At 33.3% G+C, this 18518-nt stretch overlaps 1 protein-coding gene across 4 annotated transcripts in view; it reads right to left on the bottom strand.

The window, feature by feature from the left end:
* Nucleotides 1–226: 226 nt before the first annotated feature.
* LOC105832055 overlaps nt 227–18518 on the bottom strand; it is a 130221-nt gene continuing 111929 nt past the window's right edge. For all 4 annotated transcript variants that reach the window (XM_036287439.1, XM_036287440.1, XM_036287441.1 and 1 more), the window contains 4 exons: nt 17921–18164; nt 1276–1396; nt 1034–1195; nt 227–838 (listed from right to left, as the gene is read on the bottom strand). In XM_036287439.1, the coding sequence (XP_036143332.1) occupies nt 683–838; nt 1034–1195; nt 1276–1396; nt 17921–18164 (683 nt within the window). In that variant the 3' untranslated portion in view covers nt 227–682. The remainder of the gene's footprint in view (nt 839–1033; nt 1196–1275; nt 1397–17920; nt 18165–18518) is intronic.

An 18518-nucleotide genomic window follows, 5' to 3' on the forward strand; every position in this document is an offset into this window, starting at 1 on the left:
TAAATTCGATAAGCAACACTTCCGAAAGTTCTCTTGTCTCGTATACTCATTTTAAAAGTGAGGTTATGTATCGCGATAACTTTGTCATTAAAATAAGCGTGATCATTTGCATGTTTCTTTAAATCACTGCGCAATGATATCACAATTTGAGTATAAAATATTCACATTACTGAGTCATTCAGTTTTACTTTAACATAAATGGAAAGTAGCTATTGTTTTCGGTGTCATCGCCGCAGGACCACCATTTGGTACTACATTTCTAGTAAATTTTCGCCTCACTTTTGGTGGCTAAATCAGGCTTAATTCGGTCTTCTGGTTCTAGTCTTCATAACTATTATCATTGCTGTCTCTTTTTGTTCTTAATTTATATTTGTAATAATCTAATAAATTATCATCAATGTATTAATGTACTATTCGTAGATATTGTTTACTGAGAGGTTATTGACAATATTGAATATTTCGCGATAAATAAAAAATGTTTCATAATCTTAATAAATAGACAAATAACATTTTGAATTATAAAATAAAGTGTACAATAAAAAATAATATATAAATAATAATGACTGCCATTACAATATTCAATGCAATTGCACGTTTTCCCAATTTAATAAATGTTATTCAATGTTATCTTGAAGACATCACCGATTAAAAAACATAGAATATATGTAAATCACTCCTTTTCTTAATCCTCAAGGACATAAAATATCAGTTCAAGCACTGTATACGCTTCTTGACTGCCCTGCACAGCTTTATGTAAAACTTGTATCAATTCATTATCTAAACTCTTCATGTATATCGGTGGTAATTTTGTACCCTCGCTTCCAGCTTCGTAACCAACCTATATATGCACACTTAATGTTAAGTACCATCTTAATATAAAAAAATCTTGTTCTTTTTAGCTAAACTTCTTGCATCTTATTTCTTTTTCTTTCAATAATGGTGAAAGAAAGAGAAAAGATAAATTGTGCAAAAAAAGTCAGCAAAAAAGAACAAATCTAAAGTGAATTATATAAAATTATATAGTTATATTTACATTATCTGGATGAATCGTTGTCCGTACACTGAGTTTTGTTAAACCTGCCGTCGCTAGAAGATCCAGCAACTTAACTAGTGCTACACATGTCGCTTTCGCTATGCTACTAGATAGCTTATTTATATCCACGGGATCATTCACACCACTCGAATTGTCATCTGACTTTTAAATTAACATTATTTTGTTAATTTAGCATATATACGTATACAATGCAAATAACACTCTTTTCTTGTAATACATACTTTTATAATGAATACCTCTGTCCATCGTATGAATCGGGTTGTACCTTTATAATCAATGCCATTATGTACTCTGATAGACGGTATACCATCCATTAATTGTCCATCAATAGGACTTTTAACTCTGGCAATAAAATATCGCTGTGTAATTAACATGTTTAATACTAATATAAGAGAAAGGGTTAGAATAGATTTTATTATATACAATATTTCATATAAATTATATTAGAGGAAAATTGCCGCTGTTAATATAAATTTCTTAAAGTAATATTCCCTTGTTTCTCAAAAACTAAACATTATATTATAGTAACACTGATAAAAATATTATCTATTTATACAATTAAAAGAGTAAAAATCTATAGTTCATACATTTAAAGCTGTTTCTGTAAAAAAAGCTATAACCTTTTTAAATGAGTAATATTCTTAAGCAGGGACCCAGACCGAATCAAATTCCGATTTCAGTTATAGTTTAATAAAATATTCGAAACGATTCCGGTTTCGATTCTTTGACAAATACAAGAACCCAAAACCGTTTAAATTATGGTTTTTCGGCTCTAGTTCTTAATTTTAATATTATTTGATAAGTAATTATGTAATAGTAATTAATTATTAGTATTTAACAATATTTATAAATAATTAAATATGGGGAAAAGAATCAATTTTGATTGTCCCACCAATAAATCTATTGCTTAAAAAAAAAGATAGAATAAATAAGGGAAATAAGAGAAAAAACAAAAAAGCAGGAGTAGTTAAGCAAAGTCCACAAAATTGCAAACAAAGAGTAACAAGCAAAATATGTACAATGGTTCTTTATATAGAAAATATATATATATAGAAAACGTACGAGTATGTAACAAAAATAATAGAATAGATAATGAATTATTAAATAAATATTATTGAATAATATTATTTTCAATTACCCTAAAAACATATTCAAAATTTATAAATAAATGAGGTACTTGTCTATCCATTTTAACTATCCATTTTAAATAATAAAAAACTTAACATAAACGAAAATAAAGAAATAAAAGAAATATTAATAACATAGTCTCACAAAAAAAGTGGTTTAGCCTGTATATCAGACACATCCCAGGTAGCAAGCCCACGTCATTTTGACGTCCAAAAATGGTCATATCTGGTCATATGTCGTCAAAATGACCATTTTTTTACATGACCTAAAATTGACGTCATGATGTGACGTCATTTCGAAGTCATATTTCAGTCATGATCTGACGATTATTTTCCCAGACAGCACGCATCCAAAATCGGGACATAAAGACGTCATTAAGACGTATTTTAGACACGGTCTAAAGCGGTGTCTACAATGAGATTTAAGGCGTAAGGCATAAGCATATTATATAAGCATATTATATTCAACTTTAAGAGAACTTTTTTAAGAAAACATTTAGATATCTTGGAAATGATGTCAAAATGGTAACATTTATCAGAGACGATCTACTAAGAGCGGTTTTTGATATATCTCATTGAAGAGTTTCATTTAAGTTTCTTGAAAATGTTATCCTTATGATATCAGCTTATTGTCTCATAAAAGATATCACAATGCTGTTCGATTTTTGAGCCATGCACGTCGTAGTTGACTCAGAAATTAGACAACACTATAGCTGCGTTCCGATATTCACTGCCAGTACTGAAAATCTATAGTTTACGTCACATATACTGTAGATTTTCAGTACTGATCAGTAAATATCGAAATGCAGCCTATAACATCCTGAATGAGATCCATTTGATATTAAAAAAAAATTATAAAGATAATGTTTTCAAAAATAACGGTTTGTCTACAATTACTGCGCACAAAAAATGCACAAAATCTAAATTCATCATGTACTATACAAAAACAGAATAATAAATGTACTATAATTTTTCTTAGAATGTATGATCTATATAGTTAACCATCTAATTAACCATTTGAACGCTTCGAAGTATTAATGCTAAATAGATCGCAATTAATTTCCATCAAATTATTAAGGTTATAGAAAAAGATAAATTTGACAATGAAATTAATAAGTAAATAAATTAATGCTATTTATTTTTAATATGTTTTGCAAAATTTAATTGCTTTTATAAAAAATAATATAATTGCGTCAGTTTATAACATATAGGTATATATATGTAGACAATAACAAGTACCCATACCGATGAGTCAAATTGGCGTAGCAGATAGAGTACAAGGTTCGTAATCCTAAGGTCCCGGGTTCAAACCTACCAGCGGCAAGTAAGAATAAAATAAAATAATATAATTTAAATTCAATTAATTAATAAAAATTTGTCCTAAATTTAGTATGTGCTGTTGATAAAAATAATTTAAAAAAATGAAATTTTTATTTTATTTTATTTTTCTCTAGTTGCAGTTTAAAGATATCCGATTAAAAAAATCTTTTAGATATCAGTTTCATGATATCTTTCTGTTCTCAAAAAACGACGCATTGGTTAACATTCTGACATTATGTTATCTTTCAGAAGTCTCTTTATGTTATCATTTTCAGAAGCAGGATATCTTTTACAGATCTTTTTGACAACATATTGCTCACGTCATTCCAGGACGTCAAAATACGGTACATTTCATGACGTCAGGAATTTGTGACATTCGACCGTCATTTTAACGTCATAAGGGCGTCATTTCGTGACGTCAAGAATAGTCAGTAAATGACTCTTTTGGGACGTCAAAATGACGTGAGCTTGCTACCTGGGATGGTATTCCTATGGATTTTGACCTGCTGAATCCGAGGTCAGAATTAGTAAATTGGTTCGCTGTTAACTCAAAAAAGCTAAAAAAATCCACGGAACGGATACTTTTGCTGATGTATGATTCAGGATAAGTTTTTTTTATGTATTTTGACTCGTTGAGTTTGAATTCAAGGTTAGAATTAGGTTCATCAGGTCTCAGATTGTCCGTAACTTCAAAAAACAGCTTAAAATTCTGAGAAATTGGTAGGTTTTCTATATGTACCCTTAGCTTACATAATGATTCAGGATATTTTTTTAAAATGTATTTTGACACGCTGAGTTCGAGTTTGTAGTCAGAATTAGTTTATCAAGTTTAAACTTAATCAACTTTATAAATGGCTTAAAATCCCATAAAGTGGGAAATGGGATGAAAACCCCATGAAACTATCGATTTTGTTAAGCTTAAAACATGTGAGAAACTTAACTTTTTTTTGCCATTTAGATTTGTACAAAAAAAAGTTGTAAAAAAAACAGTAAACAAAAAATAATTTAATAGTGCCGGTTATAGCTCCAGTGCTGTAAATTTAACAGAATATGATTACAATTTATGGTTTCAGTCTAGCTAAAAAAAAAAAAAAAAAAACGGTTATTGGTTGAAACGGTTATTGGTTCCAGTTCCGGTTCAATCCGAGTCCCTGTTCTTAAAATTATCATGATTTGCAAAGTACGTCGTAATCAAATAATAATATATTATGATCAATCTACAATAGATGTTATAAGTTTGAAATCATAGATAAAGATAAAATGTAATTATTTAATTTTTTTCGATATTTCTCATCATTCAGCAGTTATTCTGTAAAAAAAATTTTTTTTTTTTTTTCAAGAGGTAATTTCCACTCTGTAATTTAGCATGAACAAAAAATAGTTTTGTGTTATAGATGAACAGCTCTACTTGTACAAAATGTTTTAGAATTTTCTGAATTTCAAAGTTGCCTAACCTTCTTTGTAAGCATAATCATGTAATCTCCTCATATTTGTAATTAGCAAATACCGCATGATAGAAAAGCATGACTTCAAATTGGCAGTCTTCCCGTATATTACATTGTGAAAAGAACAGAAAAAAAGGGAGATTGCTGAAATATTTTTAATAAATAATTTTAAAAAAGCCATTAATCTACAAAAAGATACAGAAAATCTAAATACTATTTACATTGGTGTAATCAAGGCGATTAATCTTTACTTTTAGAATTCTTATCGTCTTAGTGAAAAATATATCAGTCTTTCTGTTGCTTTTGTCTTGACATTTTTTAAATTACGTCTGTGACATCTTTTTAAATTATTTTACTGACTTGAATGCTTTGTAACTTATTTATACATTTCTTCGTTATTGATAATAAGACACATAAATTCAGAAGGATTCATTGGCAGGTTCTTGCTTTTATTATATATATATTTTTTGTTTCCTTTGTCATATTGTAGAACCTTTATGAATTCGTTGGCAGGAACTTATAAACAGTTGTCCTGCAAATAATTTATCTTTGTAATGGATTAATTCACTTGAGAAGAACCAAACTCTATGGTCGAAACATTGTAAAATTTACTGTGATAAGAAGAACTGTGATTTACAATAAAATATTGCCAGTTTGTCGACTATTAATCTACTCATTCCTTCTCATATTTGACTATAATTGGTTAATTTGGTATTTATAGTAAATTGACTCTTATTGATAATATTACATCATTTTACATTTGTAATATCCTAAAACTATTTCATTCATATTTTTCTATTTTTTACATTTCTCCTCGAATATCTTACATAAAACTGTAAAATGTTTTTTGTTACTGGAAACCAATCATAGTACAAATATATGTTGGAGCACATTTTATAATAATATCTGTATTTTATTTTTAATAAATTATTTATATCTTAAATAAACTGTTTATTTATATTTTCTAATCTTGTTTATTTTTAAATTTAAAATATTTAATTTTAATATCTAATTTTATTGTTTGTAAAGGGCCTAGTGGAATAAGCATGTAAAATCTGTCCTCGCAGATATCAGGTTCAAATTTATGCCATAAGTTTACTAGTTCATTAATGTAATATAAAATTTCCTTAAATAGTAACTTGATACCTCTATTGTTTTAAAAAATATAGATTCAATCGATTTTGATGAAAAAAATGTTACAAATATTAGTAAGATAATTTTCCAAAAAATTAAAATAAATTTTATACAAAAAATATGTATTAAAAAAATTTATATTAAAAAAAATTTTTTTAGAGGTTATGGTTTTGATTTACACCAACCATATTTAACATTAATATTCCCTAGTGTATTCTCTATAATATATTTTTGCTGAATTTTTTCAAGTGGTGCAACATAATAAAAAAAATATAAATCGCTCTGGTGATGCTGCACCATGGTGCACTATTTTGGACTCCCGTGAACTTGGCACACCATATTTAAAAATCCAAAAGTTTCTTTAAAGTTCTAGTATTCTTTTGAATAGTCCTAGAGTTCTCTGTAAGAAATTTTAAGAGTTCTGTTCGCGCGTGCGTAGAGTAAACGCGATCGCACGGGGAGAATTGCCGGGATCCGTCCCGATAGAGACGCGAAGTGAGTGGGCAGGAATGCGGGAGGTTCACGGGAGGTGATAGGAATAAGGAGAAAGCGTAAATATCACTCACACTTAATTTCTTTATTCAAAAACGAACGCTCGAAGCGAGGGGCGAATCGTATCTTTTACACTGTGTCGGATATCTTGATACGCCCTGATATTGCGCTGCCTAATCGACGCGGAAATCTTACAGAGCCACGAGATCGAGGCCCTCGCGAATCCGGAAATCTTGCGCGCGATCCGACGGAGATCTTGTGCGCGAGGCAGAGGACGTTCGCGGGAAAGATACGGTCACCTGCGCCCGGACGTAACACACTTACAACATTCACGCGGATATTAAAATTAAGAATTGCGTGGTCGGAGCGGATTAATTAATAATGCACTCGCACTATCACGGCGCGAATGATAGGGAAGAGCGGAAGTGAATCCCCGCAGCTAGGATCGGCGGAAGACGGGAGAGATCTGTTGGACGATCTGATTTCGGTGCCGGGCTGCGAGAGACTGAAGAATTATGCATCGTAAAACAATTACGATCGGAGGCGAGAAAAGGGGCGGTAGGGAACCGATATCGAGACTTATTTGGGCATGGATTTGGACGTGCCCTTTTTTGGGCTTGTTTATTTGCATAGTTACCAAGATGCATAGTTACTGGCGATACGAGCAAACGAAAATCGCGCGCGTGAGGAGCTAGTGACAGCGCCGCGCGACTCGGTGCATCGAAGAAATGAACTACACGGAGCTCGATAGCTGTCAGGAGCTCTCACTACGCGCGGATAAAACAGAGCCAATAAAAGGAAATGTTAGAACTCTAAAATGATTGTTATAGTCTCGAACAAGTTCCGTTAATTAAATATAAAAAAATGAATTTAAAGATATGGTGCTCTAAGTTTACGCAGCGTACCGAATCGTAAAAATTCATTATTTCTTAGAAGTTCTAACTTGTTTTACAATAGTTCTATAGTTTCTGATAGTTTATATCAATATTTTTATCAAATTAACTAAAAAAAATAATTTAAAAATCTGAAGTGCTAACCTTCTGTTGCACTCAAAAAATTAACTTTTATTGTATTTTTCTATAGTGCTTAAAAAGTTCTATGATTCCTGACTGTTTTGACACATTTTGCAAAGAGTTCCATCATTTAATTAAATTTAATTAATTATTTAAGCCGACCCCGGCACACCATCTACGAGACGTACGATAGGCTGACAGTTTCTAGTAAAGTAAAGTGTCATATCATAAAGAGTAGATTTTTTTGGGTATTTTTTTAGAATTCCAACTTGTTTGAAGATAATAAATTGACAGGATCCTTTGCAAAATGCACCGAAATAATTAGAACTATTCAAAAACTGTCGGGAATTGTCGAAAAAGTAATAGGAACTCTCTGCACACTTTACGTCTCATAGATGTTGCGCCAGCGGCCTGCTTAAATAATTATTTAAAAATAATTAATTAATGAAACTCTTTGCAAAATGCATTGAAATAGTTGGAACTATGCGAGAACTGCCGAGAACTAAAAAAAAAAAAATAATAGAAACTATCGATACACCGTACGTTTCGTAGATGGTGCGCCAGAGTCGTAGATGCTACGCCAGAACGAAGGGTGATGCAAGAAAAGAAGGTGGAGGCAACAGAGACAGAGAGAGCAGAAGTGTCGGAAGAGGACAGAATAGATGAAGAGATCAAAGTGGACAGAATAGACAGGGAGAAGGAGAGGGTATTGCTGGAAAAGGAAAAGGCAGAGAGAAGGAAAAAAAAGAGAGCAGAGGCAAAACAAGAACAGATGGGAGAGTAGAGGGGCGGCAAGAGCGGAGAACTGAGGAGACTGAAAGAGAGGACGAAGAGAGGGAATGGAATGAAAAGAAGAAGGAAGATGGAAGAGACTGGAATGGTAACAATGGAGATGGAGAAATGGTGGGGCGTGGTTGAGGAGAAAGAAGGCGAGTGGGAAAAGGGGCAGAGAAGGAAGGCCAGAGAGAAAAAAAAAGAGAAAGGCGGAGGAAGAGCAGAAGAGGAAGCGGAGAGAATAAGAAGGAGGGAGGAGACTGGAGAAAGGTGCAGGCGAGGAGCAACGACCAAAAAAAGGAGGACGATAAAACATGGGAAGAGAAGCGGAAAAGGTGAGCCAAAAGGAGAAAAAAGATGGAGAAGAAAGACAGAAAAAAAATGGAAAAGAGAACGGAGAAGATAAGAGAGAGAAGGAAAGAGGCAGCGGAGAGGGAAAGGAGGCTGGAGAAGAAGAAAAGGAGAGAGAGGAGACTGGTGTGAAAAAGAGTGGAGGGGGATAATGAGAAAAAAAGGTGTTGTATAGAGGAAATAATAAAGAAGATGTTAGGGAAAGAGGTGAAGATAAGGGGAGTGAAAGGGAGGGTGGACGAGGCGGAAAGATACGTGGATGTAGCGGACAAGAAATTATATTAGAGAAGGGGGAAGTGGGTAGGACATTGTGGGTGTGGGTGGATGAAGATTTAAGCTTGGAGGAGAGGAGAAATAGATGGAGGATAGTGGAGACAGCAAGGGCAGAGAAAGCGAGAGGAAAGAGGGCAGTGGTGTCAAATAAGGAGTTATGGGTGGAAGGTAGGAGGTAAAGTTGGGATTAAGAGGAAAGGGAATGGAAGGTGGAGGAAGAGGATAGAGAATGAAGGAAAGATAAAGTCAAAGAGCAGAAGATAGGGGGAAGAGGATAGAAAGGGAAAAGAAGAGGTAGAAAAAAGAGACTGAAAATGGACGTGCAGGGAAGAGAGGAAAAGTAGTCGTAAGGCTGCATAATGGCCAAGGCGCGAGGGGGAAGATGAGATGCAAAGTACTGTATTATTTATGTATAGAGGGATCGAGAAGGGAAGGCAGGAAAAAGATGTAAAGTCGCACAATAGCCAAGGCGTGTAGGGAGAGATAAGTATTGTTTATGTAGAATTTGTTATGTACAATTGGAGAGACTGCTAACCCTGAGGGGACGCAGTATAATAAATTCTATTCTATATAAACTATCAGGAACTGTAGAGCTATTGTAAACAAACCTAGAACTTCTAAGAAATAAATCATTTTTACAATTTGGTCCGCTAGGTAAACTTAACGCACTATATGTTTAAATTCAATTTTTTTATATTTAATCAACGGAACTCTGCAAAATTCTTACAGAAAACTGTAAAACTATTCAAAACTATATTAAAATTCTAAAGAAACTTTTGGATTTTTAAATATGGTGTGCCAAGTTCACGGGAGTCCAAATAGTGCACCATGGCGCAGCGTCATCAGGGTAATTTTTATTTTTTTTCAATATGTTGCACCACTTAAAAAAATTCAGCAAAAATATATGTTACAGAGGATATTCCAAGGAATATTTATGTTAAATATGGTTGGTATAAATCAAAAACATAACCTCCAAAAATTTTTGTAATAAAAAAAATTTTTTAGATCTTTATTTTGTCAAAAACTTTGTTAATTTTCTTGGAAAATTGTCTCATTAATATTCATGACATTTTTTTTCATCAAAATCGGTCAAACCGTTTTTGAAAAAATTGACTTTTTAAATTTTTCTTTCCCCTTCCATATCTCCTAAAACAATGGAGATATCAAGTTATTATTTAGGAAATTTTTATGTCACGTTAATGTGAACTTATTGCATGAGTTTAAACCCGATATCTGCGGGGGTAGATTTTACATGCTTATTCCGCTAGGCCCTTTCGTTGTTTAGTGTATAAAAATATTTTATTATTTAGTTTAAAAATTAATTTCTTAATTAACTTCTTCATTATAAGACTGTATCTGAATTCTATTATTACTGCCAATATCAGTTTTGAGGTCCAATTTTTCTAATGCTTATTTCTGGTTATTTTAAAAAAGTCTTAATTATTATGAAATACAAAATAAACATTGTAGAATAAACAGCTAATTACAGTAGAAGGGGAAGTGTAAAGTGCATTGAACTATAAAACGTACTAAAATGTATACTGCCTTAATACTAAATAAATCGGTCTGTAAGACAAAAACTACTTCTAGGATACCCATTTCTTTGTCTTACTAATGTGCTATAGTCTATTTCTAAATTTTCATGACATTTTTCGACACAGAGAAGCAACACATTATGCTTGGATAGCAACGTCAAGAATAGAGGGAGGATTATCTTATAGTGATTGTAAGATATTTGGAGTCGAGAGATTCTTCTCACATAATATTCGGAATCGAAAAGACTCCATCTCAGTAAAACAAAGTCGTAAGGTTCTAATCAGTCAGGGATTTATAAGTGGACGGAATAAAAATAAAAGCAGTTGGAACAATGTGGCGTAGTGATGAGAGAGCTAGCCTGTGGAACCAGAGATTCCGAGTTTAAATTTAGTTAACGTTCTTCCAAATTTTTTCGTCGCTTATACGACTATCTCCCTCGATTCAAGATTATCGTGCAAACATAGGTAGTGCGCATCAATTAGTTCTATATTTCAATGATAAAGTGAGAGGCAGATAAGTTGATGTCATTTTCATCTTTTCCCAGTAAAAGAGTGAAACTTCTAATTGGTTGCTGTAGTTTCGAAAAAAGACGGAATGTAACATCAATTATTTGCCTCGCTTCCCTTTGCCTTATTTCTCCTTTTATTGCAATCAGCGCTTTATTCTACATGTCGATGGAAAGATTATTATAAAACTTGTTATATCATCTGATAAAAAATATTTTCTAGTTTTCAATGTTCTATTTTTAACTTATGTTTAAGATATATAATTCATAAACAAAATTATATTAACAACCTTCCTCTAATATATTACGTATATATTGAATATGTATGTACACACACGCACGCACGCACGCACGCACACACACATTCAATATATTAATATAATTTTATTTAAAAAATTAGTTTTATATAATGTGGAAAAGAAAAAATAAAGGGAAAAGGAAAAAAAGAAAAAAAGAAAAGAAAAATAGAAAAAAGAGAAAAGAAAAAATCAAAAAGAAAAACAAAAAAGAAAGAACAGAGAAAAAAAGGAAAAGCAGAAACAATGTTATCTACAATTATCTTAATGTTCGGCAGAAGTAACGACCAATTCATTTGTATCTTATTTACGATACAGACACATATTTATATTCTATCGTATTTTTGTTTTATAAAAGAAATATTTTACTGTCAGATTTATTTCTTACAAACCTAATTGCTTAAAAAAAAACAAATTCTACAATTTTGCTTTAAAAAATGTTATAATAAATAATATTATTTATTTCTTACTCGCGATACAGATCGTGTTTAAACATATTGTGTCTCATGGAAACGATGAACAATATCATGAGCATTTTTTTATGTTGTACGAAGTTACAAAACTTTCTAAAGAACCAAATTTTGCAATTTAATTCTTAAAACATAATAAGTTAAACAATAACAATAATGCCAATTTTGAGCTGACACAAGATTTTAATGTGTATAACAATAAATGCATTGTAGAATAACAGCTAGTACATTGCAAGTGATATTCTAAGTTAAATTTAAAAACAGTACAAGTAAATGTTTCGGTTTTCAATTTGGATCTTCAATATAATAAAAGTTTTTTCAAGTAGAGTATTATTAAACAAAGCACTTTACTCGTAGAGGTCGATACTCTCATTTGTGTAAACTATGTTCTGAAAAACTCTTTCTTGTCTAATTATCGTCCAAATACATTTGTTACGTCCGGCAGACTTAACGTTTTCCTTTTATCCGCTCACCTTCAAAGAAATAATTAAGCAAAGAGAAATTGTATCCTGACGTCGTTTATAACAAAAAATTACTAGTTCTAGTAATTGCTAGTTCGTTCTATTGTTCAAAATTCGTGAGATATAGCGGTGACTTAGAATTTTATCTTAAAAACAAAAATAAACACATAAACTGAAAAATGCAGCCGTTAAACAAAGACTTTAGTTTTTCCATTCTTGGATAATATTCAATTGGACATCTTAGGTTTACTATCATCAATAACCATCGATAAGATTTAGATTTTTTTTTAAGTCTTCAGGAACAGTGTTGAGTTCAAAACAGAAAAAACAAACATTTTTATCACTAACCATGATAAACACAATCTCTCTGTACTTAAACAATGCCCTAGATTGCTTCGGAACCAATGGTCGGCATTTGAATCTAAGAAAAGAAAAAAAGGGGAAAGAAATGTAGAAATTTAATTAGACTCATTAACCAGAGGACTTCTGGAAGCAATAGAGTTTTATTATTTGAAGCAAAAATACAGTTTTCTAGGAGCAGAATCCAATAATATGATATCTGTAAGTTGATGCTTTTGTTTAGTAATATGTATCTGCATATTAATCTTATATGCAGATACTCTAAATAATAACACTGTCCGATAAAATTTGACTTCTTTTTGTAACACGAATTCAAATAGTCATTTTTGACATATTTTTGCCTGCTGAACACAAATTTGTTGTCAAAAGTTGTTTATCACGTCACAATTTTGAGAAAAACGGCGTCAAAGGAACTAAAAATGACAATTTTTAGAGTTTTCAAGACATTATAATACCGGCACTAAATTTTTTAAACAAACTTTGTTAATATCCTTCGAAAATATCAACTTTTAGTTTTAGAATGCACTTTGTTTCGTTTCGATATGATTTTTTATTACTGAAATATTTGAACTTACAAGGGGACCTTACGGGTCATGGGTCATCGATTTTTTTCATACTTATAGGATTTAAAGATCAGTACCCGGACATCAATTTCCCAAAGCAGTACGATGCGCTTCTCGAAAATACTCGAGAAAATCGATTTTGAAGATTTCCGATATTTTTAAGTACAGAAAATGTTGACCTATCGTCAGAGCCGCTCATAGCCGAGCGCACAGAGCTCTAGTTTAGTAAGCGCGAAGTCGCTGGTTCGATTCTCGCTCTAGCCCCAATTTCTTTTTAATAAGTTAATGGGTTTTTTTTTTAAATCCTATATCTTAACATTTATCAAATTGAAATGCTAATTAATTATTAAATATTTATTTGTTATTTTTGAAATAAAAATTAACATCTTTATTTTTAATTTCCACTTGCTTGAAAATGCGAATATTTATAATCAATTAAAATTTGGTACAAAAATGGAAAACGTCTTATTGTTAAATGCAAAAATAATATGTACAAATAATATTCAGTTATCTTATCACTTACATTTTACGCTGTATCTTTAACACGTTAGTCGGAGTTTACAAGTCGAGTTTATTGTAAGTCGATCCTGGTCGATCCCCATTCTTTCGCATCTAGTCGTGAACAAAGAACAGCCTTGCAAAAAGTGGGAGAAGTAAGGGTTCCGAGAGAGCAGATGCTGTGCTATTCGTACTTTACCGTTAAATAAAAATAAAGAGATGTTGATTTTTATTTAAAAAATAACGAATAAATATTTAATAATTAATTAGCATTTTAATTTGATAAATGTTAAGATATAGGATTTAAAAAAAAACTGCATTGACTTATTAAAAAAAAATTGGGGCCAGCGAGAATCGAACCAGCGACTCCGCGCTTACGAAACTAGAGCTCTGTGCGCTCGGCTACGAGTGGCTCTGACAATAATGGTCGAAATTTTTTGTACTTAAAGATATCGGAAATCTTCAAAATCGATTTTCTTGAGTATTTTTGAGAAGCGCATCGTATTGCTTTAGGAAATTGAAGTCCGGGTACTGATCTTCAAATCCTATAAGTATAAAAAAAATCGATGACCCATGACCCGTAAGGTCCCCTTGTTAGATTACGGGCAGATCACTGTACAACAAAATTTAACTTTTTTTTGTAACACAAATGCGAATAGTCATCTCCGATGTATTTTTGCCTGCTGAATACGAATCTGTTGTCAAAAGTTGGCTATCGCGTTACAATGTTGAGAAAAATAGCGTGAAAACTTTCAAAATCGTCATTTTTAGCTCCTTTGACGCCATTTTTCTCAAAATTATGACGCGATAGCCAACTTTTGACAACGGATTCGTGTTCAGTAGACAAAAATACGTCGAAAATGACTATTCGCATTCGTGTTACAAAAAAAAGTCAAATTTTGTCTGACAGTGATCCGTCCGTAATCTTAGTGCACAAAAGTTCAGATATCTCGGCAATGAAAAATCATATCAAAACGAACCAAGATGCATTCTAAAGCCAAAAGTTGATATTTTCGAAAGATATTAACAAAATTTGTTTAAAAAATTTAGTGCTGATATTATAACGTTTTAAAAACTCTCGAAATCATCACTTTTAGCTCCTTTGATGCCGTTTTTCTAAAAATTGTGACATGATAGACAATTTTTGACAACGGATTCGTGTTCAGCAGGCAAAAATACGTCGGAAATGACTATTTGCATTCGTGTTACAAAAATAGTGTCGGGCAGTGTAATGTGTAATTAAAAATATTGTCTAAAAAATTTTAAACAAAAGGCTAATATCAGAAATAATACATATTAATAAACAAGAGCGTTTTTTCTACTTACAAACAGATATCATATTATTGAATCTTTTATACGCCTTGCTATGTACAAAAAATAATATAATTAATTGTTTTCATTTCTTATTACTGTACTAATCAGATGGTTTACGATCTTGACGATATTTTTTGTAGATTTATACTGCGTATACATTTAAATTATAAACTACACTTAATTTTCTGTTTAATTACTGACATAATTGCATGTTGAATAATTGAATGTATTTGGACATAATTAGATAAAGCATTTTTCAGTGATTTCACTTTTACAAATAAGAAAATCAACCTCTACAATCAAAGTGCTACGATAAAGCACGATAAAAAAAATAATAAAAACGACTTAATGATATCTAATTTATTTAAGAAAATCCTTATTGTACTGAAGATGATTTAAACCGAAGACCGAAACGTTTACTTATACTGTTTTAAAATTCGATTTAGAATATCACTTGCAATGTATTAGCTGTTATTTATTCCGCAATATATTTATTATTTATTATTATTATACGCGTTTTCATCACGCGGATCCTGCATCATCCCGCTCGGGATTAGGTGCGGAAGTGTGGCGCGCTTTGTTCTTGTCCATGTATTGTCCCGTGTATTGTCTTTTGCGTTTAACTAAATTCTCTTAAGCGATATCTCGGTGAAGTGGATGCGGCAAAAGTTGGCGACCGATAGAAATTGAGTTGGTATAATTCTGACGTTTCGTCTCGCCAGAAGCTACCCGAGAAACCACGGAACGGTAGGGACGCCCGGAAACCCCTTTAGAGCAGGGGCACACAGGTTATACCTAACTCTTTACTTTGCCTAAAATTTGCCGCTGTGAAAATTCCGATGTTGCTGTGGGATTGAAGATCCAAGGAGGCGTGCATAACGGACGCCCAGACGAGACGGCTCCAGAGCGGACTCCGTGAAAATCCCGTCAAAGACCACAAGAATGAGAAGCATATTTCCCGCCGGTTGTGAGGCGAGGACGGGATTCCGGAGAGAGAGGATGCGGCCGCTTGAAGAACAGGGAGCCGTCGCCAACGAGAAAGCGCGAGAAGTCATGTTGCGCAGGGTCCGGAAGTTCAATTCCCGCGCCTAGAATCTGCGAGCACATAGCGATGGGCGTGCGCAGATCAGGCTGAAGGATCGCGACCAATAAAGGCCTGACGTATCTAGGCAAAGTGGGGCGCGTCGTGATGTGGCCCCCGCAGGATTGCAGATCGATCACTCTGTCTGCGGAAGTCCTACGTACATGTGCCTAATCCCGAGTCGCCGCAAGCATAGTGAAAAAGGACACAGGGGCCGACATCCCGGATTCCGCGAAGGATAGAAAGGAGCAACGTTGGCGAGATGGGGGTCACAAGCTTATTGTAAGGTCGTGATCGGGTAAGCTGCGGAACTGCCGCAAATTTGGTGTTGCCATTCTTCTGCTTAACTTAGAGTCACGAACATCGCGAACTTTTCATGATCCCGTCGCTTCGCTCGATCACACCTGCCTGTGCGAAGTCGATTTGTTCTCTTTTTCGTGTTTACGTTACGCGTGCGTTCCGAGCCGCAGCAGAGTCAATTTTCGTTTATTTATGTCACGAGATTTCACGTACTCTTACTGTTGATTTTGTTACACTTACAGTCATCTCACTGTCGATCACGTTAAACTTGCGGTTTCTTGTCACCTACCACGTCGTGGCGAGCGCGTAGAACGTACATTCCCTACGGGATAAGTCATTGCAACGGTAGAACATGAGCTCACCGTGTGCCGCGCGAGTGAAAGCATACTGTACGTCCCGATCGACCTTGGCGTCCGTTCTCGCGCTGAAGATTCGCCTATAAATTACTTTCGTCTTGCGGATCTACCGACACGCTGGAGAATTTCGTGTGTTACGTTGCGCTGTAGATTATTGCCTCTTCCCGATTAGATGCAGGCTCGAGCAAGTGCCTGCTCGTTACGAAATTAATGCCGCGGAACATAATCACCGCTCAATCATGCACTGGAAGCCACGAAACAACTGTAATTGATATCGTTCGTAAATATAATGTTATTCTTCTTGTTAACTACTTGTGTGATTCCCGATAGTTCTCTCGCCTTCTCGGTTCCATCCGCTCGTACCGAATCTCCCCCTCTACCGACGTTTAGGGCCGAGTAATCGGCTGTCGGAGCCGCCTTACAATTACTCGCCCTTTTCTTTGCGCTATCATTTGAGGAGATAATTCTCACTCCTTGCGCGAAAGAATGGTACGCTCTAACGTACCTGGCGCCCAATCTTTCATTTTAGCGAGACTTGCAAAACTACGATTGCCCCGTCATCCGGGCAACGCAGGGCTGCGACCAGGGACGGAAGCGAGATTGCCTGTTACTCGCGAGCACAGTTACAACACACTAAAATTTTGTATTGGCTCGAAATTGGAATTATTTTTATTGTTTAATTTAATTCGATGAGTCTATTTATCGTTTACCTTTATAATAAATAACATTATTTGCACTTCAACTACATTATAATGTAAATTGAATAAAATGTCAAAGTAAATTTATATTTTGTCCTTTTTTTTAAAAAAGTACTCTTTAGGAAAAAGGAGGTAATTCTCTTGATTACAAATATCACTATTATATAGCAACTTTTGCAGTATTTTAGCTGTAATCTTGTAAAATAGAAATTCTTCTCTGGCAGATGTCCTCACAATGATGTCTCCATCTATTGACTCTTAAGAGTATTTATTATAATATCTATTTTTAAAGGTAAAATTGCAAAATTTGATCTTTTAGAAACTTCTGCAGATTAATAAAAAATAAACAAAAAAAGTCTATAACAAAATGTTTCTTCTAAAAGACAAAATATGCTAATGTACAAATAAGTATCTGCACTATGAATGAGATATAGATAAATCCACCATTCTTGTCAACCCTTAAGTATAGTAACAACGACTAAAATTCATCAAAATTTACCCCAAATTGAACTGCGTGTCATTATCGACCCACTTTATGTTTACAGTCTCGTCCGGTTCTAATGCTCCCTGGCGTCCGCAACCAATTGAGAAGTCCTGCATATTTTTGAGAGCAGCTTTCAAAGCTTCCATTTTTTCCGGCATTATCTCTACCATTAATCCATCTTCAACAATACTAGATTTAGCAGAAAGTCCCATTGAAGATTTTAGAGCACCATTGATGACAATAAAACTGGCACCAGTTACTATATAACAGAAAAATTTTCTGTTTACATATCATTAAGATAGCGTTAAATATTCATAAAATATTTCATTCATATTCCAAATATTCTGTATATATAGAATAGAGACTAGAATGTTCACAAAAAGTTCAAATATCCATGAAAAGTATATTGTATGAACATTTTTTATTACATATACTATTAAATGTCCGCGAATAATACACATCTCTGTCGCCAGATGGTGACACTGTGGAACTGTATTTCTTGTAAGTAAAGCATAGAACAGAATAAAAAGCTCAACATGAGATATTTATCTACGTTCTAATAAAAGAATTTTCAACGATAAATCTAAAATTGAATTCCAGGTGAAAATAATTG

This window comes from Monomorium pharaonis, chromosome 5 (assembly GCF_013373865.1).
Source record: "Monomorium pharaonis isolate MP-MQ-018 chromosome 5, ASM1337386v2, whole genome shotgun sequence".
NCBI lineage: Eukaryota > Metazoa > Arthropoda > Insecta > Hymenoptera > Formicidae > Monomorium > Monomorium pharaonis.